General features: G+C 51.8%; 2 protein-coding genes, 1 long non-coding RNA gene and 2 other non-coding genes across 10 annotated transcripts in view; 3 read left to right on the top strand and 2 right to left on the bottom strand.

Moving 5' to 3' along the window:
- Sh2d3c (SH2 domain containing 3C) overlaps positions 1 to 9115 on the bottom strand; it is a 33971-nt gene extending 24856 nt beyond the window's left edge. For 2 of the 5 annotated variants that reach the window (NR_045535.1, NM_013781.3), the window contains exons 1-2: positions 8957 to 9097; positions 4753 to 5215 (exon numbers count right to left, since the gene is read on the bottom strand). Coding sequence is in view for 4 of the 5 variants with exons in the window: in NM_013781.3 (NP_038809.1) it covers positions 4753 to 5215; positions 8957 to 8993 (500 nt within the window). In the remaining variant the exon portion in view is untranslated. Of the gene's footprint in view, positions 1 to 2345; positions 2664 to 4752; positions 5216 to 8956 lie in introns of those variants that run through there. The other 3 variants (XM_006498095.3, XM_030251689.1, NM_001252547.1) reach the window with 3 other exon arrangements.
- A 249-nt stretch (positions 9116 to 9364) lies between these two features.
- On the bottom strand, positions 9365 to 16842 carry Gm33457. Its single transcript, XR_001783272.2, has 2 exons — positions 15403 to 16842; positions 9365 to 9794 (listed from the first exon to the last, which is right to left on the bottom strand). It is a non-coding gene; the product is annotated as a predicted gene, 33457 (long non-coding RNA).
- Positions 16843 to 17179: 337 nt separating this feature from the next.
- Mir3960 (microRNA 3960) lies at positions 17180 to 17252 on the top strand. Its single transcript, NR_039536.1, has one exon. It is a non-coding gene; the product is annotated as a microRNA 3960 (primary transcript).
- An 11-nt stretch (positions 17253 to 17263) lies between these two features.
- Positions 17264 to 17345, top strand: Mir2861 (microRNA 2861). The gene has a single exon (NR_037217.1). It is a non-coding gene; the product is annotated as a microRNA 2861 (primary transcript).
- A 22-nt stretch (positions 17346 to 17367) lies between these two features.
- On the top strand, positions 17368 to 24370 carry Cdk9 (cyclin-dependent kinase 9 (CDC2-related kinase)). 2 transcript variants are annotated; one of them, NM_130860.3, is made up of 7 exons: positions 17368 to 17587; positions 18040 to 18121; positions 19585 to 19675; positions 19943 to 20109; positions 20208 to 20379; positions 20537 to 20685; positions 21863 to 24370. In NM_130860.3, the coding sequence occupies exons 1-7, from the start codon at positions 17496 to 17498 to the stop codon at positions 22226 to 22228; spliced, it is 1119 nt and encodes a 372-aa protein (NP_570930.1). In that variant the 5' UTR covers positions 17368 to 17495; the 3' UTR covers positions 22229 to 24370. The 2 variants fall into 2 exon arrangements, with proteins under 2 accessions (NP_570930.1, XP_011237303.1); XM_011239001.1 differs by having other exon boundaries at positions 17395 to 17587; positions 19361 to 19675; positions 21863 to 22714.
- Positions 24371 to 24481: the final 111 nt, after the last annotated feature.

Here is a 24481-nt window from a genome sequence, read left to right as displayed (position 1 = left end):
TTTGCTTCTTTCATTATCCAATTATTTTTCCTCCCTAATTGTTTGGCTTGGTTTGTTTTCAGTTCTTTGGAGATGGGATTTCTGTCCTGGCTGTCCTTGAACTCACTTTGTCAACCAAAGTGGCCTCAAATTCAGAGATCCACCTGCCTCTGCCTCTGGAATGCTGGGATTGAAGGCGGCTGCTGCTACCAGCACTTCCTGCTCCTTTCTAACTTTTCTAAGGTTGCCTCCCTAGCACTTTCCCCCAAGGCCAATCTCAGCGCTTGATTGTAAATTTGCTTGATCTTCTTTAGTTGCCCCTGTAACTCATCAGTCCGCTTTGCCATCTGACCCTCTGCCTCTGGGAGGAGGTCTCCATTAGATTCAACCTTCTGTGCTCACTGCTCTCTGTGAAGCCTGGGTATTGCCTCCGGGAGCATTAAAATGAATGATAGGCTGGTGAATTATCCCAGGGAGTGAAGACTTGTGCTTGTCCTGCAAGCCTGATTGATTGGAACATGGTCCCTGGATCCCACACACAGCAGAGAGCCACATAGTTGTCCTCCGGCCTCCACATAGACACACATTCTAACAGGACCTACACCAATGTAATCATAAGTACAAGTTGAAAAATGTGTAAAATAATAAAATGAATGAAGTACTAACTCTGCTTCAATGTGCCCTTTTGTGTGTGAAGTATGCCCCAATACCAGGCCACTGTGGAAAGCCATTTGAAATACTGGTAGAAAGTCTTGAAATTTTCTTTGAGGGCCTGGTGGTTAAGATTTGAGCTAAGAAGCCGGGCGGTGGTGGTGCATGCCTTTAATCCCAACACTTGGGAGGCAGAGGCAAGTGGATTTCTGAGTTCGAGGCCAGCCTGGTCTACAGAGTGAGCTCCAGGACAGCCAGGGCTACACAGAGAAACCCTGTCTCGAAAAACAAAAACAAACAAACAAACAAACAAAAGATTTGAGCTAAGAGTTACTCAGGCCTGAGAGTAAACTTGGGTTCTCACAAATGCTCAATGTATAACCCCAGGACAGTCCTCCCTATCATCTCAGGAGAGTCCTCCCTCTAACCCCAGGAGAGACCTCCCCTTTAGCCTCAGCCTAACCACTGGGAAAATGGAGCAACAGAGTCAAGCACCTGATGGGTGCTTGACAGCTTAAAGGGACCTTGGCTTGACACTTGTGTGGGTAGGGAGGGTATGGGGGTTCCCCTTCCTTCTCCAGGCCTGGCCTCCCCCTGTGTCACACTGATTTGGGGGTGAGGGGAGTTCTCTGGACCCTGCTGTCTCACTCCCCCCCCCCCCCAAAAGGCTGTGTTTCTTGGGCAGAGGATGCAGGCAGGGCTGCTGTGCTCCACTCGGCCAGCTGAAGGTCGGCCCCTCCTGCCTCATCCCCCATGATCTCAGCAGAGACAGGGCACCAGGAAATCCCTGCAGCCTCACCTCTTCCCCTTCCTTCCTCCTGCTCCAGGTGCACCCTGCCTTCCCAGGGTGGGGGAGGGACACCAGCTCCTTAGCTCGGGCTATTCTGACATCTACTCAGGAAGGCGGGTCCCATCCTGCTCACTGGCGCTCTGAGCTAGCCTTCTGCCTAACTGGATGGCTCCTCAGAGAGCATCTCAGACTCATGTGGGCTCCTGGAGACCCAGAGGCCCAGCACGGGACAGAGTTAGCCCGAGAGCCCCACTCAAAAAGTCCCCCTGGAGGTTGAGGTTGGGGTGGGGACACTGGGTCCTAGCGCACCAGAACAGGGCTTGATCTGGCCTGCTAAACCCACCCTAGAACTCCCAAACGCTTCAGGAGATGGGAGGCAGAAGTTCCACTGTTTCTCTTGGTCAGGTCAAGGCGAAGCATCGCTACAGGTGGATGCAGGACGATCAAGAGTTTGAGTACCAGCTAAGGACGATGGCCCTCACCTTTAATCCCTGCACCTGGGAGGCAGACAGATTTCTTTGGGTTCAAGAACAGTCTAGTGAGTTCCAGGACAGTCAGGACTACGGGAAAAAGTTTGAGCACAGCCTGTGTTACATGAGACCCTGCCTCAATAAGTAAAAAGAAAGAAAAATCCCAGATGTTAAAAAAAACAAAACCCAAGCTGGGCAGTGGTGGCGCACGCCTTTAATCCTAGCACTTGGGAGGCAGAGGCAGGCGGATTTCTGAGTTCGAGGCCAGCCTGGTCTACAGAGTGAGTTCCAGGACAGCCAGGGCTACACAGAGAAACCCTGTCTCGAAAAACCAAAACAAACAAACAAACAAAACCCCATAGCAGTGTGTGTCAGCTGCTCCAGCAACCAGCATCTCCCCACTGGTCTACTCCTGCTGTCCGCTTGCCCTCTCTAGAGCCAGTTTGGTCACTCACCTTCGGGGCTCTAGCGCAGAGCACCTTCGGCCCACTGCAGTCATCCCGTGATCACAACCTGAAGCCCAGGAACCGGCTCAGTCTAACACTCCCGCTAAGACTCCGGCTAGGAGTTACTGAGCTCAGAGTAGGACCCTAGGGGCAGGGCCAGACCCGAGGACCACGCCCTAGACACGCCTCCCGCTCGTAGGATCCAAAGAAAAACAAATCCTCCTCAAACTTGCTCCTCTCTGGCTCCTCCTCCCCTCCCTGTCAGTCACAATCTGGGCTGGAGAAGGAGGTTCCTCTTTCCGAGCACACAGCTCTCCGGCGAACCAATCAGTGTCTCTAAGTGGGAGGAGCCAAGCTACGGGTGAAATCTCTGACCAGGGAAAAGAAACCTTACAGCCTCAAGGATCTGGACCTCTTGCATCCTTAACTGCAAAATGAAGACGAATTTTGGAGAGGGTAGATGGAGAAGGCAGCAAGAAATAGTGGGGAAAGCCTTAATTGTATTAATTATGAAAGTACCATTTCCCAAGCCAGGAGGTGGTGGTTTGGTTTTGGGGGGCTGGTTTTTTGTGGGAGTGTGGGGGGAATTGGACAGGTGCACATGCCACCATATACCAGCCCTCTCCCTTCACCTTGTGGACGCTGGGGATCAAGCTTGCTCTACCACTTGGCAGTATGTGTCTTTACCAACTGAGCCATCTTGCAGGCTCGCTATTTATTTATATCTTTTCCTAAACTCAATGTATAGGACCCAATAAGTAAATCCTTATTTACAAGTGGCTTTCTAGAAAATACATTAGTCGGGCTGGTGAGATGGCTCAGTGGGTAAGAGCACCCGATTGCTCTTCTGAAGGTCCAGAGTTCAAATCCCAGCAACCACATGGTGGCTCACAACCATCCTTAGCGAGATCTGACTCCCTCTTCTGGTGTGTCTGAAGACAGCTACAGTGTACTTACATAGAATAAATAAATAAATAAATCTAAAAAAAAAAAAAAAAAGAAAGAAAGAAAATGCATTAGTCATGTTGGCCCCCAGAACTAAAGGCGCTGAGTTGGGTGGGCCGCAGTTCAAACCCAGCTTGGTTGCTAACAGGATGGTGTTGAGCCTGGCTGGCCCAGATGAAACCGGTTCCCTGAACCTGCTTCCTTCTCTGCTGTAGAAACAGTATTTCTCTAGCTGGGTTTCTTTTGAGAATTAGTTACAAATGTTTCCAGAGAGTGCCTAGTTGTGGAAAGCTCTTGGGGGTTTCTTCTGCCCTATTTCTCTCTCCCATTCTTCCTCTCGTGTTTTCCAGGCTGGCCTGGAGCGTCATATAAAGCCAAGAATCGCCCGGAACTGCAGATCCTCTGGCTTGCAGCTCTCAAGTGCTACCACACCAACTTATGTGGTGACAGAGATGGTGCTGGACATGTCAGCGTGACACAAGCTAAAGTCACCTGAAAGGAGGGAGCCTCAGTGATGAAAATGCTTCCATAAAATCTGGTTGTAGATCAGGTAGTGGTGGTGCCGGCCTTTAATCCCAGTAACTAGGGAGGGAGAGGCAGGAGGCACTCTGTGAGTTCCAGGCCAGCCTGGTCTACCAAGTTCTGGGACTTCCAGGGCTACACACACAAACCCTGTCTCCAAAAACCCAAAACAAACAAAACACATTGGGGCTGTAGGCAAGCCTGTAGGAGCTTTGCTTTTCTTTTCTTTCCTTTTTTTTTTTTTTTTTTTTTTTCCTTGAGACAGGGTTTCTCTGTATAGAACTCACTTTGTAGACCAGGCTAGCCTCGAACTCAGAAATCCTCCTGCCTCTGCCTCCCAAGTGCTGGGATTAAACCACACCCGGCTCTGTAGGAGCTTTTCTTAATTAGTGATTGGAGGGCACAGTCCATTGTGGGTGGTGCCTGCCTCTGTTGGTGCTGGGTTCTATCAGAAAGCAGGCTGAGCAAGGCATGGAGAGCAAGCCAGTAAGCAGCACTCCTCCATGGCCTCTGCATCAGCTCCTGCCTCCAGGTTCCCGCCCTGCTTGAGTTCCCCAACCTGACTCCCTTTAGTGATGTGAGCAGCTATGTGCAAGTGTGAACCAAATAAGCACTTGCCTCCTCACGCTGCTTTTTTGGTTATGGGGTTTCTCTGCAACAATAGAAACCCACATTCAGGCAGGGATCAAACCCAGGGCTTCCTGTGCGCTAGGAAAGCACTTGGCCAGCTGATCTGCACACCTAGCTCCCTCTCTCACTTCATTTCCTTTGTATTTCATTTCCTGTTATGTTTTGAGACAGGGTTTCATTCTTGTAGTTTAGGCTGACCTCAAATTCATAGCAATCCCCCAGCCTCCGCTGCCTCCATACTGGGCCCACAGGATGTACCACTCCCTAAGCCCAAGCCTTTTCTTTTCAGTCCAGATGTCTGTGCCCTGTTGGCACCTACCTTTCTGGGCTCACATCCCCAGGGACTTGCTCCTTCTCTGTGTCTACTGTGAGATCCTCCAGTTCCCTCATAGGGTCCACTTCTACTGCTGAAGGTGCCGTGTCCTCCAGTAGGGCTTCAGTTCCCTCCCCTGCCTCCTTGGCTGCCTCTAAGTCTGGTGGCTCTGGCAGCCTTCGAGAAACCAGGTGCGACTCTCGGCTGACCTCCTGGGCCTTCTGGACAGCCTGTTGTTTCTGAGCCTTCTTGATGTTAGGGCGGGGCATGGTACCCATGTGGCTGTACATGTCACTAGAACGTGCATAGGCAGGAGGACTCTTTGGGAGTGTCACCATGTCATCCTGTGTGGCTTCAAAGGTGTCAGGCTCCGGACAAGACCGGATACTAGCAGAGGCTGAAGACCGTCTCAGAGAAAAGGACCGCGGGAGATTGGAAAGGCTCCCAAGGCCCTTGAACTTGAAGAACTCTGGCAAGAGAGGAGGAGAGGAAAAGAATTAATCACAGTGTCAGCAGGAATGGAATAATGTAAAAACCCCTACAGTCTGCACGGCGAGAGTACCAAAGTTCAGGACACACCAGGGGAGGCTTTTCACTATTTTCTTTCTCTAAGTTTTTTTTTTTTTAAAGATTTTATATATATGTGTGTGTGTATGTGTGTGTGTGTGTGTGTGTGTATATATATATATATATACACTGTCACTGCCTTCAGACACACCAGAAGAGGGCATCAGCTTCCACTACAGATGGTTGTGAGCCACCATGTGGTTGCTGGGACTTGAACTCAGGACCTCTGGAAGAGCAGTCAGTGCTCGTAACCGCTGAGCCATCTCTCCAGCCCATCTAAGTTGTTTTTTGTTTTTAATTCTTAATTATGTGTATGTGTGTGGGAGCAGGGTACATACATCCTGAGCGTGGATACCCTTGGAAGCCAGAAGAGGACATCAAATCACCTGGGGCTGTAGTTACAGGTTGTGATCTGCTCAAAATGGGTGCTGGAAACGGAACTCATCTTCTGCAAGAGGAGCTATCACTCCACACCCCCTCCTCATTCCTCTGCTCCCGGAAGTGCAGCGACATGCAGCTCTGCAGTCACAGTGCTGAGCTCAAGCCCTTCTTCCACATTCTAGCTAGCTGTGTGACCTTAGGCAAGTCATTAGACCTCTCTGAGCTCCTTCACCCACATCAGTAACACAAGGACCCTCCCTATATGCAGCAAGAGGACTGGAGAAAAGTAGGTAAATAAAGGGTTAGGGAGATGACTTTGAAAAAATGTGAGCCACACAAGTATGACAACCTGAGTTCAAATCCCTAGGACCCATATAGAAGCTGGGCATGGTGGTACATGCCTTTAGTCCCAGTGCTCATGAAGCTGACACAGGTGGATCTCTGTGAGTTCAAGGCCAGCCTGATCTACATGGTGAATCCCACAGCAAGAATTCCATACAGAGGCCCAGTCTCAAAAATAAAAATAAAATAAAATAAACCATAAAAAAAATAACAAAAACAGAGAGGAATTGGAAGCGTGATTCAGCAGGTAAAGGGGCTCACTGCTGCGCGAGAGGACTGGAGTTCAGACCTCAGCACCCCCATCATGTGAACCGCCTCCAGCTCCAAAGGATCCAATGCCCCTTTCTGACCTCTGTGAACACCCTCTCACACACATACATCTGTACACACACACACACACACACACACACACACACACACACACTGAAGCTGGAGAGGTGCTTAGCAGTTAAGAGGACAGATGCTCTTCCAGACCCGAATCCACTTTCCAGCACCCACATGGCGGCTTACAACCGTCTATAACTCCACTTCCAAGGGATCCAGTGTCCTATTCTGGCCTCTGGCATCCGTGGGGACTATACACATGTGGTGGACAGAGAAACATGACAGATAGACGTAACTTGTTCTTGAGACAGGGTCTCCCCACACATCCCTGGCTGCCCTGGAACTTACTTAGACCAGGCTGGCCTCAAACTCACAGAGATCCATCTGCCTCTGCCTTCCTAGTCCTGGGATTAAAGAGGTATACTACCATGATCATCATGTATGTATATACGAATGTATGTATGTATGTACGTATGTATGGTAGGTTTCCTTACATATCCCTGGCTGTTCTGGAACTCACTCTGTAGACCAGGCTGGCCTCCAATTCACCAAGATCCACCTGCCTCTGCCTCCCAAGTTCTGGGATTAAAGGTGTGCATTACTAACCCCAGCAATGTATTTTGTAAAAAATGCAAATTCTAAAGAAATCTGTTTTAAAGTAAGATGACAAGGGATCAAAGACGATGCCTGCTGTTGTATCGGAACATACCCATGCATACATGTATGAACATGAACATAAACATGAGCATACATGCAAACCTTGTAGATAACATGCTTGCTTCATGTGCTATCTGGCATATAAAATATCCTCAAAAGGAGGTACAAAAGGAAGATGACAATGATGACCAAAAATGCCTCCCACTTGTCAAACTGTGAATTCTTAGAATATGCAAACATACCGCTTTCCTTATAAGGAAATTGATATTCAGAAGGGTGAAACGGACGGTCTGAGCTCCCCACAGCTTACCCCAAAGCCTAGATGTGCATGTGTGTGTGTGTGTGTGTGTGTGTGTGTGTGTGTGTGTGTGTGTGTTATGGGTATGTGTGGGGTTTGTGTGTGTGTGTGTATAAGTATGTGTGAGTGCATATGGTATTTGAGTGTGTGTAGTTTATGAGTAAGTATGTATGGTGTATCTGTGAGAGTGTGTATGGTGTGTGTGTGTTTATGGTGTCTGTGTGTGAATGTGTATAGTGTGTGTATGTGGTATGTGTGTGTGTATGGTGTCTGTGTGTGAATGTGTACGGTGTGTGTGTATGAATATGTATGGTGTCCGTGTGTGAATCTGTATGGTGTGTGTGTGTGGGGGGGGTGTGTACAAAGAGTAGTGTCCAAGGCAATCTCTGGCACTGGGGTTGAAAGGACATGGATGAGGCTGTCTGTCTGCCTGAGAATTGGGGCCCCTGTCTGTGGGTGTTTCTTTCCTCCCAGTGGGCTGAACCTGCCTTACAAACTCCTGTGATACAATCTTCCAGCAGGGACGGAAGTGTATCTCTTTGCTCCCTCCTCCCTGTGGCCCCTAAGACTGTGGGACTGTCCCGTCTCTGACTTCCTTAGGCCTCTAGATGACTTGAGCAAAAGGAGAACACATTGGCCTTTGCTCTTCCCAACTCCTCTGCATCCTCAGGTGTCTACGCCCCTGAGACTCTGAGGCCCAGAGAGGGGAAGGGATCAGCCTAGCACCCGACAGCAGAACCTCGCTGATCCTGGGTGGAAGCACGGGGCTCTGCACTTCAGAATTCATCCCTGCCCAGTCCCCCTGGTCCCATCCCGGACAGTGCTGGCTACCGCCCTCCTTCTAGACAGGTTGCCCTGGGACAGAGATCTTTGTAACACAAGGGTCACTGACTGCCTCCTTTGTCAATGCTGCAGATTTTGTTTGCTTGCTTTGTATGTTTATATGAGACAATGTCTCACTCTAACCTGCTTCAGTCTACTCACCCGCCTCCTGCTTTTGACTTCTGAGTGCTAGGATTACAGATGCGTGTATCTCCATTTACACACACACACACACACACACACAGAGAGAGAGAGAGAGAGAGAGAGAGAGAGAGAGAGAGAGAGAGAACTGGAAAGTCAGAGGAACCTGGGACAGAAGTTTGGGACCCAAAATGGATTGACCTGGAGAAAGAAATAGGTGGGTGTAGTTCACCCAAGTACCTGGTACTAGTCTCTCGCAGCCTCACTGCTCCCAACACACCACAGCATCCACGGTCCCCACATCCACTCACTCCCTAGAGAGCTCCCTGAGATCTGGTGTTGAGTGGGTTCTGGACAACATGGGGTACTTGGGGGTCTCTCCATGCACAGTCTCATGGTCAGAGAGACCAGGATGATCCGGAAGACAGAAAGGCTGAGGGGCTGACTTGTAGTAAGAGGGAAGCAGAGGTTGGGCAGGGAGAGAGAAAGACAGAAATGCAAAGACAGACAGAGACAGAGATCACCGGGGGCCACAGCATGTGCAGATAGCAACACCAACACCGAGGAGAGAGACAGATGGACAGAAAGAGAAAGAGAAAGAAGACAATCGTGAGACACAGATGCAGAGAGGCTAAGCTGAACAGACAGATGGACGGACGGTGGCTGGTCTGTACTCACTGAACTTTCTGCCTGTTTTCTTGGGCATCTCTGTCATCTTTGCAAGCTGTGCAGAGTCTCTGGTTTGCTAGCATGTGGCTGCTCCAGGCTCAAGACACCAGGGGCTGATGGGCCTCCCCCGCTCCCCTTCCCCTTTCTCTTGCCCTCTCACTGGCTTCCTCTGTGTATTTTTAAACTAGCGAAACTCCCACAGCCCCACCCTCCCACCGTCTCCACAGGGGGCGGGGGCTGGGGCCTCCCCAGCCAGCAGCAGGGGCAGGGGGCACACCGCAAACCCTTGGGACCTAGAAGGCCTGAGGAACAAACCACAGGCTTTGGGAACAGAGCCCACTAGGCTGGGGGCCACTGGGGACCTGCCAACAGCTGTCAGGGGCCTGGCCCACAGGATGGGAAGTCGAGGAGACAGACTCATGGTTAGGGCAGTTTATTCTAAGCCCTGGTACCCAGGAGATGGAGTAGCAATAATAAAGAAGAGAATGCTGTGAGTGGGCCTGTGGCCCAAAGTCAACTTCTGATTGGCTACTTTGTCACTGTGTGATTACGGACAGGATGATTCACCTGCCCGAGGCTGGGTTTCTTTTTGGCGAGCAGGATATGCTAACTGCCCAGTGGCCAGAACACAGAGCATAGCCAGGTATAAAGCCAATACCTGCTTAGGCGTGATTGTCCTTGTCTGAGTCAGCGGAGGCATGTGGGGACAGGTCTTCTATATCCTTTGGGCAGAGATAGGGAAACTGAGGCACAGAGGAGCAAGGGGATTTCCCCAGGTCACAGAGAGAGAGTTGGTGGCACACAGTGGGTTGCAAGTTGTCTTTCCAGTAATATCCAGGTTGGTGCTCTGCAAACACAAACATGTATGTGCGTGTATGTGTTTTGTGTCCACACAGAACAAGTATAAGGAAATGAAACCTCCAGGTACAGCTATAGTTGGGGGTGGGGGTGGGGTGTTAGTAGCACTTGCTGGGACTGGAGGGCCACAGGTCAAATCTAGTTCTGAGTGTGGCCACATCTGCAGCTGTGGTGACCAAATCTCTACAATAGGGACAGCACAAGACACACAGCCACCCTCCCAAGCCTCTCTTTCTCTTGGTCTTCTGTTCGTTCTTCTGTGCTTAGGATAGGACACTGGGTTTTCACTCGCTAAGCAAGTTCACTCCCACTGAGCCACGCGCCCAGCAGCCCAGAGTGGACACCTTTTTGTTGGTTTTGAGATAAAAATCTGACATAGCCCAGGCTGACCTCCAATTTGAGATCTTCCCGCCTCAGCCTCCAAGTACCGGGGTTACATGTGTGCAGACAGGCCACCTGGTCCCGTAGCTGGTGATCTGGTCTGTGGGAGATGCAATCCAGGACACATGGGTCCTGTCCTGTGTCCTCCATCAATAAAATCATCAAAAAATCATCGGACACTGACGCTCTGACAGCAGTCCTGGGAGCTGATTTCCAGGCCATCTGCGCCCCAGCCTCCTGTCAGGATGATGTTGGCAGAAGACAGGTCAGACTGATTCTCCCGATGCAGTGAAGACAACCCCAAAGTCCGGTGAGAAAAAGAGACCCAGTCCTGCCAGGTTGTGGCAGCAGGGTCCTGCATCTGTAGGTAGGCCTGCAGTGACCGGTGCTCAATGGCTAAAGAGGAAGTTAGTCACTTTTCTGTGACAAAACACCACGACCAAGGCAAGTTAGAAACGTTCATTGGGTCATATGATTCCAGAGCAGACTCCTGGGGTGGTACCCCCTTCTCCTCTTCAGGTTGTTGTCAGGAGATAGGGAGAAGGAGCCCATAGCCTGGAAAGAGCTGAGGGTCTTCCCAGGGGAAGGCAAAGCATACACCCCTGGCTTCTCTCCTGGGAGACGGTCACAGTGTGAATTGGGCTGGTGACCTAGGCTATGGCATTAGCTGACCAGACTAGTGCTGGCTTTCTGGACAGACCAGCTCCCCAACTGCTGTTTATTGTGCTTCTATGGGCCTTGGTTTCCTTATCTGTGAAATGGGAATCACCGCAATCCCTACTTCGTGGGAGAAGCCTCTGCCCGGCACACTGTGGCCTTCAGCGAGTCCTGCCTCCAGGGCACAAGGGCCAGGAGTGCAGTGGGCCAGGCCAGGCCAGGCAGACCCTGGTGGGTAGGCAGGCTCTGAGACCTGGAAAGCTGAATCTCAGAGCATCTGTTGCTATGGCACAGGCGCTTCGTCAGGGCTGGGCTTGCCGTTGGCCCAGGCGCCAGGGTAGTTGCTGGTGTCCCCGGGAGAATGAATGGCGCTCAGTGTAGTGAGGGAGCTGTGCTCAGAGCCCCCTTTGTGCTGCTTCAAGTGGCCGTTGGAAGTGTGGTTAGGGAGACCTGCTGGCTCGTGGCTGTCTTGCAGTCCCTCCACAGCTGGTCTTGGAGGTCCACCCAGTCAGCCCTCTGCTGTAGCCCTGCCCACCTACCTAGAGCTTTCCCTCCTCCAGAGTAAAGGCTTTTGCCTAGGTTTGACCCGCACTCCCAGCCACACGAGCCTTCCTCCAGTCCCTCAGTCTTTTGATTCCTCTAGTCCTTCCAGTGCAGGATAGACCAAGTGCCACCCCTCCCCCGAAAGAGAGAAAGAGAGAAAGAGAGAAAGAGAGAAAGGGAGAAAGGGAGAAAGGGAGAAAGGGAGAAAGGGAGAAAGGGAGAAAGGGAGAAAGGGAGAAAGGGAGAAAGAAAGAAAGAAAGAAAGAAAGAGAGAGAGAGGGAGAGAGAGAGAGAGAGAGAAAGAAAGAAAGAAAGAAAGAAAGAAAGAGAGAAAGAAAGAAGAAAGAAGTAAAGAAAGGGAAAAAAAACTGGTCTGTGGTAGCATACACCATTAATCCCAGCTCACAGGAAGCAGAGTTAGGAGGATCTCTGTGAGTTCGAGGCCAGCCTGGACTACAGAGCTAGTTCCAGGACTGCCAGGGCTACACAGAGAAACCCTGCCTCAGAAAAGCAAAACAAAGCAAAACAACAAAAACAAATAACCAAAATCAACAAAACAAAAGGCAGTGTAGCAGAGACCGAATTTCAATCCCAGCTCCCCAGTTCTTTGATTGTGTGACCCTCGCCAGGCTACTGAGCCCGTTTCTTCTCCGGTCACCTGGATCCAGTCATAGCAGGCTCCTAAGGGGACTACAGTAACACGTAGGGAGATAATGTATGTCAACACAGGGCCAGGCAGAGGCAGCAAGACCAATAAGAGCAGAACTTCCATGATTAGAGGGGGGGCCCCAGTATCACAAACCGTTCTCTGTTCCGTATCCCTCAGCTACTGAGCTGACCCACAGCTAACAGCTCACATGTGCACATCTTATGAGCCTGTTTTCACTTCCCCTCCACAGACCCTAACCCTATCCAGGTTTGGGAGAGGAAAAGCAGGGTCCAGGTGTCTATAGACTGTTCTGTCGCTGTGAAGAGACACCATGACCAAGGCAGCTCTTATGAAAGAAAACATTTAAGTCTAAGCTTGTTTACAGTTTCAGAGGGCTAGTTTATTAACATCATAGTGGGGAGCATGGCAGGACCAAGGCATCATGCTGGCACTAGAGCAGTAGCTGAGAGCCCCATCTTGATCTGTAGGTAGCAGACAGGCACATACTGGGCCTGGTTTGGGTGTTTGAAACCTCAAAGCTGCAGGGCAGTGGTGGCGCACGCCTTTAATCCCAGCATTTGGAAGGCAGAGGCAGGTGGATTTCTGAGTTTGAGGCCAGCCTGGTCTCCATAGAGTGAGTTCCAGGACAGCCAGGGCTACACAGAGAAACCCTGTCTCGAAAAACAAAAACAAACAACAAACAAAAAACTCAAAGCCTGACCCCAGAGATACATTTCCTTTAATAAGGCCACACCCATTCCAATATGGCTCCAGCTCCTAGTCCTTCTAATCCTTTTAAACAGTTCCACTCTCTGGTGATTAAGTATTCAAATATATAGAGGCCATTTTTCCCCCCCAGGCAGAGTTTCTCAGTACAGCTCTAGCTTTCCTGAAACTAGCTCTGTAGACCAGGCTGACCTTGAACTCACAGAGATATGAAGTGGAAACTTAAGGGTTCTTTGGAAAGTTGGTTTGATGGTGTTTTGCTGGGGCAAACATATGAAGGAATGTTTAGCTGAGGTGAACACAGGTCAACGAACAACTAAGGCTGACTTGATTTCAAGATTTCACTGAAGCAGGTAGGAGGATGTTCTGCTAAAGCAAACATGTAAAAGGGCACGTGATGAAGGATTCTTTGCTAACAACACGCATGTATTAGTCCACCTTACATTGCGTAATTGACCTGCATTTGTCGGGACTCTATAGAGAGAAACACACCAAAAAAACCTTCTGGTAGCATGCTAGACTCTGGCTGATTGGCAGAGTGATGTCAGCTGAGACAGACGAACATGCTGAGGCAAGACTGGTGGAGGACATGTGATGTTTGGAGGGGATAAACAGGACTCGATGGACAGTGACGGAGGCTGAGCATGACTTGCTTATCGAGCTAGCCGTGTGACACTTGTGGGTCTCAGGTCTTCCCTGATCTTTGCTTCCCTGAGACACAGCTGAGAACTTCTCCTGGCATCCCTCAGGGTCCCTCCTAATGACTCGAGCCAAGGCTGAGGTCTGCCTGTCTCTGCTAGATAGTGCCACCGCTGCTGATTCGTGTTTGCTATCCCGACTCTACCAAACTAGACTGCTGGTGTATCCATGAGGTATGTGTGAGTGGATGGAGCTGCCGCTGCTAACCAGTGAACTCAGCTGCCGATTTCCAGACAACACAGATGAGAGTTGCTCCAAAGAACCTTTCTAAACAGGTCCAAATTCCTGCCCCGAATCCTTTCTTTCCCACTATCTCTGGTGGGTAGTGGGCTAAAAGGAACGTTAAAGTGTTTAAGAACCATCATTAAAAATCGGTTTTGGGGCTGGAGAGATGGCTTAGCGGTTAAGAGCACCGACTGCTCTTCCAAAGGTCCTGAGTTCAAATCCCAGCAACCACATGGTGGCTCACAACCATCCTAACAAGATCTGACTCCCTCTTCTAGAGTGTCTGAAGACAGCTACAGTGTACTTACATATAATAAATAAATAAATCTTTAAAAAAATCGTTTTGAAACAATTAAAGTTACAGAGATCCATCAACCTCTGCCTCTCAAGGGCTGGGATTAAAAGTGTGTGCTACCACCACTCATCCATGGATGCCATTCATATTCAAACCACGATCCTGGATAAGGTCAAAAGCTGGAGTTGAGCTAGTGGCACAAACCTTTAATTCCAGCATTTGGGAAGCAGAGGCAAGGAGTTCTTTGTGAGTTCAAAGTTAGTCTAGAAAAGCACTCTAAGGCTTTGTATTTTTTTAATTTAATTAAATTTATTTATTTATTGGTTTTTCAAGACAGGGTTTCTCTGTGTAGCCCTGGCTGTCCTGGAACTCACTCTGTAGATCAGGCTGGCCTCGAACTCAGAAATCCGCCTGCCTCTGCCTCCTAAGTGCTGGGATTAAAGGTGTGTGCCACCACCACCCAGCTTATTTTATTTTTTGAGACAGATTCTTGTTATGTAGCTCTGGCTGATCTGGAACTCAATGTATAGACCAGCCTGGTCTCAAACTCACAGAGACTCACCTGACTCTGCCTCCTGAGTGCTGGGATTAAATGTGTGGGCCATACCTGGCTTTATTTTTTCGTTTTTTTAGACCAGGTCTCACAGAGACTCTAAACTGGCTTTGAACTTACTCTCTAGCCCAGACAAGCCCTAGACTTTGAACTTTCCTGTTTCAGTTTCTTTAGTAGCTGGGATTCCAGTTGTCTGCCACCAGGCTTGGCTTCCGTAGCTGTTAAATGGCCATACACCAGACCCTCTTGAGGGTGTGTCATCAGCCAGCCAGTCAGCAGGTGTTGACAGAGGCTGAGTCACATGCTGGGCCTTGGTGGTTTGGGCAATCCACAGGAAGCAGGCATTATTTGCAGCCAACAAAGCGGTAGCCAAAGTGGATTCGAAAGGCTAGTCCCCCTCTCTAGTCCCCTCCTGGATTTACCAGTGGTGGAGAACCCGGACTTCAGAACTGGGCAGCCTTACAAAGCCTCCAGACCACCACTGCTTCCCTGTGGAGAGCTGAGGGCCCATGACTCTGAGGAAGTGACTGGAAGATGTCAGGGCTCTGGTTGGGGCCAGAGGTGACAACATCACAGGAAACCCTGCTAAAGCCTCTCTGCCCACAGGATGTGACTTAGGGAGGGCTCATGAGAAACAGGCACCAGCTACGGCTTAAAACTCCACATAAGCCCTGCAAAGTCCTCGGCCCTCAGTGCTACTGTTACCTGCCACACCTCCTCACCCCCCCCCCACTACTCCTCACACACACCCCCGGGGGCAGTGAGTGCCAGGTGAGATCACTCCCAAGTTTTGTCACGCTTTCATGCTGAGCCCAGATTGGGAGGGGCCTTGACATAGGAGGACTGTTGGGAGTTTATGCCAAACTTACCTGGTTCAAAGCTAGTGTGGCCACTGACTGGCAGTGTGACCATGGCCCAGTCATCTCACCTCTGAGTGTCAGGGTCGTTATGTACAGTGGAGGGAAGAGCAGTGCTCCGTGAATAACTGATAATAGAAATAACTCCTGTGCAGGGCTAAAGGGAGGACTTAGCCACATCCTGTCATCATAATTAATGCACGTACTCTCTCCTTACCCCTGGTGGCATCCCCCCACCACCACTTCTTGTTTCAGGTAAGCAGTGTATCCAGGAAGGTAGGCTCTGGGTCATATGGCTTGATCTCCTTTAAAGCCCTGGCTCTATGGAGGGTCTTGAAAAATCTTGCTGCCAGGACCCTTCTCATAGTAGGTACTCTGGGGCTCCAGGGTCCCCGAAACCAGTCCTCCTTCCAAGAATCTTCAAGCCCAGACAATGTGGGATAAACCTGGAAAGCACTGCTGGACACAGTGATACGGTGAGTTGGGAGGGATGCCTGGAGTTCAAAGGTCAGCCTAGACTACTGTGTGAGCACCAGACCAGCCACGACTTGTCTCCATCAAACAAGAGGGGGAAGCAAACGGGAAGCCTGCAGCTGACCCTGGAGAGTGGGGTGGCAACTCTGAAGACAGGAGGGATTGGGAAACTGAAACAGAAGGGAGCTTGTAGGACCACAGACCAGGAGGTAAACGCTGGAAAAATCGGCCATGATCAGCTCAGAATTTCAAGACAGTAGAGGAAGACAGAACAGACTTCAGACTCTCCTCTCTGTCTCTCTGTGTTATTGTTGTTTTTCCTGGCTGTCCTGGAACTGGCTCTGTAGACCAGGCTGGCCTGGAACTCAGAAATCCATCTGCCTCTGCCAAGTGCTGGGATTAAAGGCGTGCGCCATCAAGGCCCGGCTCACGCCCATTTCAAAAGCATCAGGAGTGCCGGCTCAATGTTAACAGTTTTGGGGATGATTGACTCTGGACAGACCAGCTTTGGCGCGGCTCTGTGAAGGAAGGTTGTAGTAGATCCATCCTGACAACACAAGATCCAAGGGTTTAGGCCTGAGCGTTGATCGCTCACCGCCCACAGTGTCGCCGCGCCCCCTGGCGGCCGTCAGTTGCCATGTCAACGGCGGGTGGCTGAGACGACGGAGGCGGCAGCGGGGGCAGTTCTCTCTTCCCCTGGCCTCAAGGCCGCTCCCACGGCACCTCCTGCCTTCGCCTCACCGGGAGCACACTCCCGGTCCTGGAAGAAGGGCCATTCTGTAGCAGCTGGCATTCGGGGGATAAACTGAGGCACGCAGGAGGGAGCCGCAGGCAGGTGTCTAGTGCGGAGCCCCACCTCCAAAGGCAGAGGAGGGGCTGCGAGCAGTGACGCGCCGAGGGCGGACGCTGGACTGGGAGCGGGAGGGCGGGAGGCGGCGGCGGCAGGTGCGGCTGCGAAGGGTGGGAGGAGGAGGGAGGGGGTGGGCGGAGGGGGAGGGGAGGCCAGGACGGGCACCTCCCCCTTTATAACGCGCCCCCTCCCGGGCTTTCGGGCCGCCTCCTCGTCTGCTCTGCCTATCTCGCCCCCTTGCCCTGCCGCCCCGGGCCGGGCTTGGCCAGGGAGCCTCCGCCCCCAGGCCTTCCCCCCACCACCACCCGCCGCCCCGCGCAGCCCGGCGGAGGCGGCGCCGTCGGAGGAGGAGGAGCAGGGCACTGCGGCTGGCCCCGGATCGGGAGCCAGAGCGGCAGCAGCTTCGGCAGCAGCACGGCCCGGGCCAATGCAGCGGGACGCACCGCCGCGAGCCCCAGCCCCAGCGCCACGGCTTCCTGCGCCCCCGATCGGGGCCGCCAACAGCGCTGGCGGCGGCGGCGGAGGCGGGGGCAGTGGCGGCGGCGGAGGCTCCTCTGCAGCTCCGGCTCCCCCTGGCCTCCCGGGAACTACAAGTCCCAGGGGGCCTGGCGGCGGGCGGAGACCGGAAGAGGCGGGCTCGGCACCTCGAGGCCGGAAGTGGCCGTGGAGGCGGAAGTGGCGCGGCCGCGGAGGGGCCTGGAGTGTGGCGGGACCGGGAGCGGCGGGAGCTGCGGCTGGGGGCGGCGGCGGCGGCGGCGGCGGAGGCGCGCTGGAGGTGGCCATGGCCAAGCAGTACGACTCGGTGGAATGCCCGTTCTGCGATGAGGTCACCAAGTACGAGAAACTTGCCAAGATCGGCCAAGGCACATTCGGGTAAGATTAGGCCGCGTGGGACCGCGAGCCCGGGACCTGCACTTTCCAGGGCCGACGTCGGGTCGCCCAGAGCCCGGGCCGAGGTGGTCCGGAAGCTTCTGTTTTCGTGGCTGTTGCCCGGTCTTGCTCGGCCGCGGCGCAGACGTTCCCGGCCCAACCGAGCCGACTGGCGGGGAGGAGCCTGGGGCCCGTGATGGGGGTTGGGTAGGGTTGCTGAGAGCCACTCCGAATGTGAGCGGCCACCTCTAGGGGAGGAGTAGGGGCTGAGTAGGAGTAAGCAGAGGCCGGGAGGAGGACGGAAGACACGCGGTGTGGAATGACCGCGTCCCGGATCCGAGGCCGCACCCCGCCCGCCGTGGGTCTGGGCTCCTGCTGCTCCCCTTCGCGCGGGGGAGGGGCACTCCCTGCGGAAATGCCTTATGGGTCCCTTGGGTCTTTCTCTGTGCCTGCAGGGAAGTCTTTAAAGCCAAGCACCGTCAGACGGGCCAGAAGGTGGCTCTGAAGAAAGTGTTGATGGAGAATGAGAAGGAGGGGGTGAGTATATGGACCACTGGGCCGACCTTCTTCTAACCTGGCTGGGTTTCCACACCGCTACTTCAAAGGGTTTTGTGCTGAGATTCGACCTAGTGTTTTTCGGTTTTCCATGGAACAAGGAATTTGGCTTTCCATTTACACTGTTGAGCTTTAGTGGCAGAGTTCTGTGGGAGCCACGGGAGGGAGCCTGTGCTTTTCCCATGGAGTGCAGGTTGACTCTAGAAAACTTTCAGCTTAGCTTGGCGTTGAATTTTGTTTTGTATGAAGAGACCATTTGTGCACAAGCCGTTTAAAAGGCCGCTGAGCTTAAGGTGATGTTCTGAAAGGTGTTGTTTCCATCAGCCTCAGCAGCATTGCCTTTGTAAGGAAAATGCTGTTTGTCTTACTTTGCGTCTATAGGGTCTTCTGTTTTCTGGCATGTCTGTGTACAGCACTATTCTCCAGTACCTGGGTACCTGAGGAAGCCAGAAAGGTGTGCCAGGTTGCCTTGGATCATTTGGGACAAAAGATCCACTGTGTGGGTGCTGGGAATTGAACCTGGGTCCTGGGGGAGGATAGCCAGTGCTGTGGTGTGTGTGTTTCCCTGAAACAGGGACTCTATGTTTTGTTTGACACAAAATCTCTCTGTAGCCCCAACTGTCCTGGAACTCACTGTTTGGTCCAGGCTGTTCTCAGACTCACAGAGGATCAACTGCCTGTGTTTCCTGACTGCTGGAAATAAAGGGCTGGACTGCCACACGTGACCATAGCCAGTTTCCTTAACCATTCAACTATCTCCATTCCCAGGAAATTTCTTGATCTTTTTGGTTTTTTTGAGACAGGGTTTCTCTGTGTAGCCCTGGCTGACCTGGAACTCACTTTGTAGACTAGGCTGGCCTTGAACTCAGAAATCCACCTGCCTCTGCCTCCCAAGTGCTGGGATTAAAGGCGTGCGCCACCACTGCCCCACAAATTTCTTGATCTTAACTCACAAGTGTTAGTGACAAAATGTTTATCCTTATTTGGGTTGTCTAAAATAAATTCCCAGTCTGGAGTAAAGGGTTGTGATTATAATCCCAGCACTTATGAGACTGGGGAAAAAAGATGGTTCATAAACAAGTTCAAGGCCACCATTATCTAGATGGCAACATTTAGCAGCTCCTTGAGATATGTGTGTGTTTGCACTTATTTTATATTTTGCAAAGGCTAGCTACAGATAAATATAGATATATCTTCCCCTCTCCCTTCTTTTTGAATCAGGAGCTCAACTAAGCAGTCTGGCCTTGAACTTGGTGGTTCTGATGTCTCTGTCTCCTGATACGAGAATTGGATTCCAGATAGGAACCATCACACAGGAACGATTCTCTCGCCTGTCTTTCAACCTCTGTCCCTCAGTATAGACCCCAAACACACCCCCACCCCACCCACAGTTCCTCCGTCTGTTGTGCTCTCAATTTTGACCACTTCCTCTTTCTCCTCCCTAGTTCCCCATCACAGCCTTGAGGGAAATCAAGATTCTACAGCTCCTAAAACATGAGAATGTGGTGAACCTAATTGAGATTTGTCGGACCAAAGGTGTGTTGCTTGCCTCAGGAGAAAAGGGGGGTTTGAGACAAGGTTTCTCTGTGTAACCCTGGCTGTCCTGGACCTTGCGCCATAGACCAGGCTGGCCTCACACTTAGAGGTCCACCTGCCTCTGCCTCCCGAGTGCCGGCCCCCCATCTTCTCTGGTCTTGTTTGGAGTTGGGTGTCTGTGGGTTGGAGGGCTGGGAGTTGGCTGTGGAAAATGAGGTGGATGCAGGTTTTTATTTTTTATTTTTCTCTCTGCCCCTTCTGTATCAGCCTCACCGTATAACCGCTGCAAGGGCAGCATCTATCTGGTGTTTGACTTCTGTGAGCATGACCTTGCTGGGCTGCTGAGCAACGTCTTAGTCAAGTTCACGTTGTCTGAGATCAAGAGAGTGATGCAGATGCTGCTGAACGGCCTCTACTACATCCACAGGAACAAGGTGGGGCAGAATGGGGCTTCTCTGCTCTTGACTGCTGTGTAGGCCAGGCTCCAGGATGCTATGAAACCTGACTGAGCTCTTGTGTGTCCTCCCTTCAGATCCTGCACAGGGACATGAAGGCTGCGAATGTGCTCATTACCCGGGATGGGGTCCTGAAGCTGGCAGATTTTGGGCTGGCCCGTGCCTTCAGCCTAGCTAAGAATAGCCAGCCCAACCGATACACCAACCGTGTGGTGACATTGTGGTACCGGCCTCCGGAGCTGCTGCTCGGTGAGGACTCCCGAGCGGGCAGAGGGGGGCAGGGGCCGGGTGCCTACCTGGCCACAGCCCCCATTGCCTGGGGCCTTTTGAGCCATCAGCTCTGGGACGTGGAGTCTCAGGAGGCCCTTGGGCTTAAGAGGCACTCCCGGTACCCTCTTCTTCTCAGGAGAGCGGGACTACGGCCCGCCCATTGACCTTTGGGGTGCTGGGTGCATCATGGCAGAGATGTGGACTCGTAGCCCTATCATGCAGGGTAACACAGAGCAGCACCAGCTCGCCCTCATCAGCCAGCTCTGTGGCTCCATCACCCCAGAGGTGAGTAACCGAACTGGGTGTTCCTGGGGGATGCAGAGACCCAGGGCCTCTGGCCAGTAGTGGAGAGTGGAGTCCTTCTGTAGAGGAAGCTGATTGCTGCAGGCCAGGCTTACTGTTCAGTTTGTTTGTTTGTTTGTTTGTTTGGGTTTTTGGTTTGGTTTGGTTTGGTTTGGTTTTTTGAGACAGGGTTTCTCTGCGTAGCCCTGGCTGTCCTGGAACTCACTCTGTAGGCCAGGCTGGCCTCGAACTCAGAAATCTACCTGCCTCTGCCTCCCAAGTGCTGGGATTAAAGGCGTGTGCCACCACGCCTGGCATGGTGCTTACCACTCTTAATGTTGGTTGTATGAGCTCTCTGTTGCCGAGACAAAGTAAGTACATGAGAAAAACAAAAGCGCCAAGAGTTGCTTTTGTTCAGAAAAACAGAGAGGTTGTTTAGCCTTTGCTTTGGTGCAGAGATGCTGCTAAATGTCATAGTAGAGAGTCCACTGGAGAGAGGGTGTGGCCATGGCAGGGAGGGAGCAGAAGAGCAGGGTCCAGTGTGTAGCTCCAGTGGTGGCCCACTCAACCCCAGAGGCTTCAGCACACATTCAGCAGGCCTCATGGTTCCTTCCCCTTTGGGTGGTCCCCTCTCCTCCCAGAAGTTTCTGCCACCTCCCAATAGCGCCACCTGCTGGAGACCAAGCATCAGCACAAGCTTCTAGAGACAGAGTTTCTTGGTTTTTTTGTTTTGTTTTGTTTTATTGGGGTTTTTTTTCTTGGTATTTCGTTCGAGACAGGGTTTCTGTATAGCCCTGGCTGTCCTGGAACTCAATGTAGACCAGGCTGACCTCGAACTCAGGAATCCGCCTGCCTCTGCCTCCCAAGTGCTGGGATTAAAGGTGTGCGCTACCACTGCCCAGCTCGTGTGGTTTTTTGTTTGTTTGTTTTGTTTATTTTTTGTTTGTAAAATGGGAATGTGCCTGGATGGGGGCTGGCACATTTATCGCAGCTGACTTGTGTTCGGGCACTAGGGGTGTGCTCCATCTGGTGACTGGTGCTTTTAACTTGAAGACATGATCTCTGCGATGGAGGGGAGCTCAGGGAACCTCTGAGAGAAATTGTTTTAGAAACCCACTCCCCTGGCATCTCAGATAGCAGTCTTACTCCAACTCCGTTCTCTCCTCAACGCCTCTCTTAGGTGTGGCCAAACGTAGACAAGTATGAGCTGTTTGAAAAGCTGGAACTTGTGAAGGGCCAGAAGCGGAAGGTGAAGGACCGTCTGAAGGCCTACGTGCGCGACCCCTATGCTCTGGACCTCATTGACAAGCTGCTGGTGCTGGACCCCGCGCAGCGGATTGACAGTGACGATGCCCTCAACCACGACTTCTTCTGGTCGGACCCCATGCCCTCGGACCTCAAGGGCATGCTGTCTACTCACTTGACGTCTATGTTTGAGTACCTGGCACCGCCACGGCGGAAGGGCAGCCAGATCACCCAGCAGTCCACCAACCAGAGCAGAAATCCCGCCACCACCAACCAGACGGAATTTGAACGTGTCTTCTGAGGCCGGAACTGGCCGGTGTTGTTCTTAGGTTAGGAGTGGATTGCTTCCTTTGCATGGAACATGTGACATGATGGGACATTTGAGATTTTCTCCTCCAGTACATATTAACTCCCACCCTGGCACTGGGAACAGCTGCCTGAGTGGGCTGGGGTGGAGCTATCCTGCCTGCCCCTCTCTGGAGGTCTCAGCGTGGACACAAAGTGAGGTGGGAGAGGCTCACCCACTGTGACTTTCTAAGAACTACTTGCATGGTGGGAGGAAGGCACAGGTCCCTCGCCATCGCCAGCTCTTCCTCTGGATGAGAGTTTGAGGGACAGAGGCGCCTCCAAAATGGGCTACTTTTGGTCTGGACCTTAGGGGCGTGGGGCTGTGTGAACTCCTGGTTCCTTTAAAAGGAGAATTTTATTTTGTTTTGTTAAGTTTAGAGACATTCCTGGACGCAGTTTGATTGGTTAAATTAAAAGTTGGTTATTTTTTTCCAGTAAATGGCTGCGTTTCCTGTGTTCAGACCTTCCCTCAGCTCTTGTCTCAGCTAGAAGCTAGGGTTTGGTCAGCCAGGACACTGCCAGTTCTTCTGTACCACCCAACACTCTGGAGACGTTCAGGGTTTGCCCTCTTCTCCTCCTGGGTACCTTCCACTGCGCTCTTCACCCCCGCTGAAGGCGTGTCCACGGTGCCAGTGTCCTGTGCTTGGTGTTGGCAAGTGCTGTAAGCTGAGCTGGAGTGAGCTGCTGGACCCGGGCTGCTTTGGCTCCTAAATCCTCAGACTGGACTCATAAGCAGGGCACTGCAGCCTTACAGTCATGGAGTGACAAGTGTAGCCTGTAGCTCCAGGGCTTGGGGGAAGCAGGACAGAAGTGGCCAGAGTGGGGTCAGGTGGCATGGGTTGGGGTGAGGGCAGGATGGAAGGCCAGTGTGGAGATGGGATGGTCCTAAGGATGCAGGGTAGGGACCCTTAGGGCACTGACCTAGGCGGTAGATTCCCCAAGAGTTTCCTGGAGTCTTCTCACAGAGCTGCCTGAAAAGGACAGTTTTAGTCCGCTAGCTAGCTCTGGGAGCTGATACAGTACTTGGCCTGTGATTTTGTATTTTCTTTTTTCCTTGCATGTTTATGCTCTTATGTATTCCTGGTACCCAGGGAGGCCAGAAGAGGGCTGATTCCCTGGAACTGGAGTTAAAGGTGGTTGTGCGCTGCTGCCGTGTATGTGCTGGGAATTGAACCAGGATCCTCTGGATTTGCAGCTAGAACTTTTAACCATGCAGCCATCTCTCAGCCCTTTATTTTGAGACAAAGCTGTCATGTAGACTAGGATGTCCAGAACTGCAGGTCTCCCTGCTTCCTCCTTTATTTAGGGAGCTAGGGTTACAGGTGTGCGCCATCACTTACACAGCAATCTTGGTCCTGGAAACCATCCGTCAGCATCTTCTGTGTATGTATCTGTGAGGATATCTGTCGTTGGGTTTACTGCCCGGGATAATCCCATCTTAATCAGTTATGTCTGCGGAGACTGTCTCCCCGTAAGGCCACGTGCTTAGGGCATGATTGGAGAGGACATTATTCAACCCGCTATAGCGAGAACTTAGAAAAGTCTTTGTGGCTACCAGCAGGTTTCAAATGCTCAGTGGCATGAAGACAAACTAATAGAGCTGTTCTGTTTCAGAATATCTCCCCTGAAGTATTCAAGGAATTCAGCCCTTTGCTAGAGATTGAACCCAGAACCGGGTAAGTGCTCTACCACTGAGCCACGCCCAGTCTCAGGGTTTGTATTCACTGACTCCCTCCGCAGCTTCCTGGAAGTCACTGTGTATAATAGATTTATTGTTGGATTTAGACTTCACCATAGCCCAGGGGACTTTCTCCAGTCGCCATTTTCCGGTTAAGTTTCATGGCTGGGAATTCAGGCTCTAGTAGGTTCCAATTAATTACTCTGATGGAGTAGAGTCCATTAGAAGTGAAGGCCTGGGGCTGGAGAGATGGCTCAGCAGCTAAGAGCACTGACTGCTCTTCTGGAGGTCCTGAGTTCAAATTCCAGCAACCACATGGTGGCTCACAACCATCTGTAATGAGATCTGATGCCCTCTCTGGTATGTCTGAAGACAGCTACAGTGTACTTACTATGTGTGATAATAAATAAATCTTTCAAAAAAAAAAAAAAAAGTGAAGGCCTGGGGAGATGGCAAGTCAGTCAAGTGCTTGCTGTCCAAGCACAAGGAAGCACTAAGGAGGTGAGAGGGGTCTGGCTTTCTGGCCAG

Source organism: Mus musculus, chromosome 2 (genome assembly GCF_000001635.26).
Source record: "Mus musculus strain C57BL/6J chromosome 2, GRCm38.p6 C57BL/6J".
Classification (NCBI taxonomy): Eukaryota; Metazoa; Chordata; class Mammalia; order Rodentia; family Muridae; genus Mus; species Mus musculus.
Note: the sequence above shows the minus strand (reverse complement) of the source record. Positions and strands in the feature narration are given on the sequence as shown.

Excerpts from the sequence above, each read along its gene's own strand:
- Cdk9 (NM_130860.3), top strand. The coding sequence starts at position 17,496 with ATGGCCAAGCAGTACGACTCGGTGGAATGCCCGTTCTGCGATGAGGTC. Across the intron at positions 20,110-20,207 it reads ACTACATCCACAGGAACAAG|ATCCTGCACAGGGACATGAA; the intron begins GTGGGGCAGAAT and ends TCCTCCCTTCAG. Across the intron at positions 20,380-20,536 it reads GCCTCCGGAGCTGCTGCTCG|GAGAGCGGGACTACGGCCCG; the intron begins GTGAGGACTCCC and ends TCTTCTTCTCAG.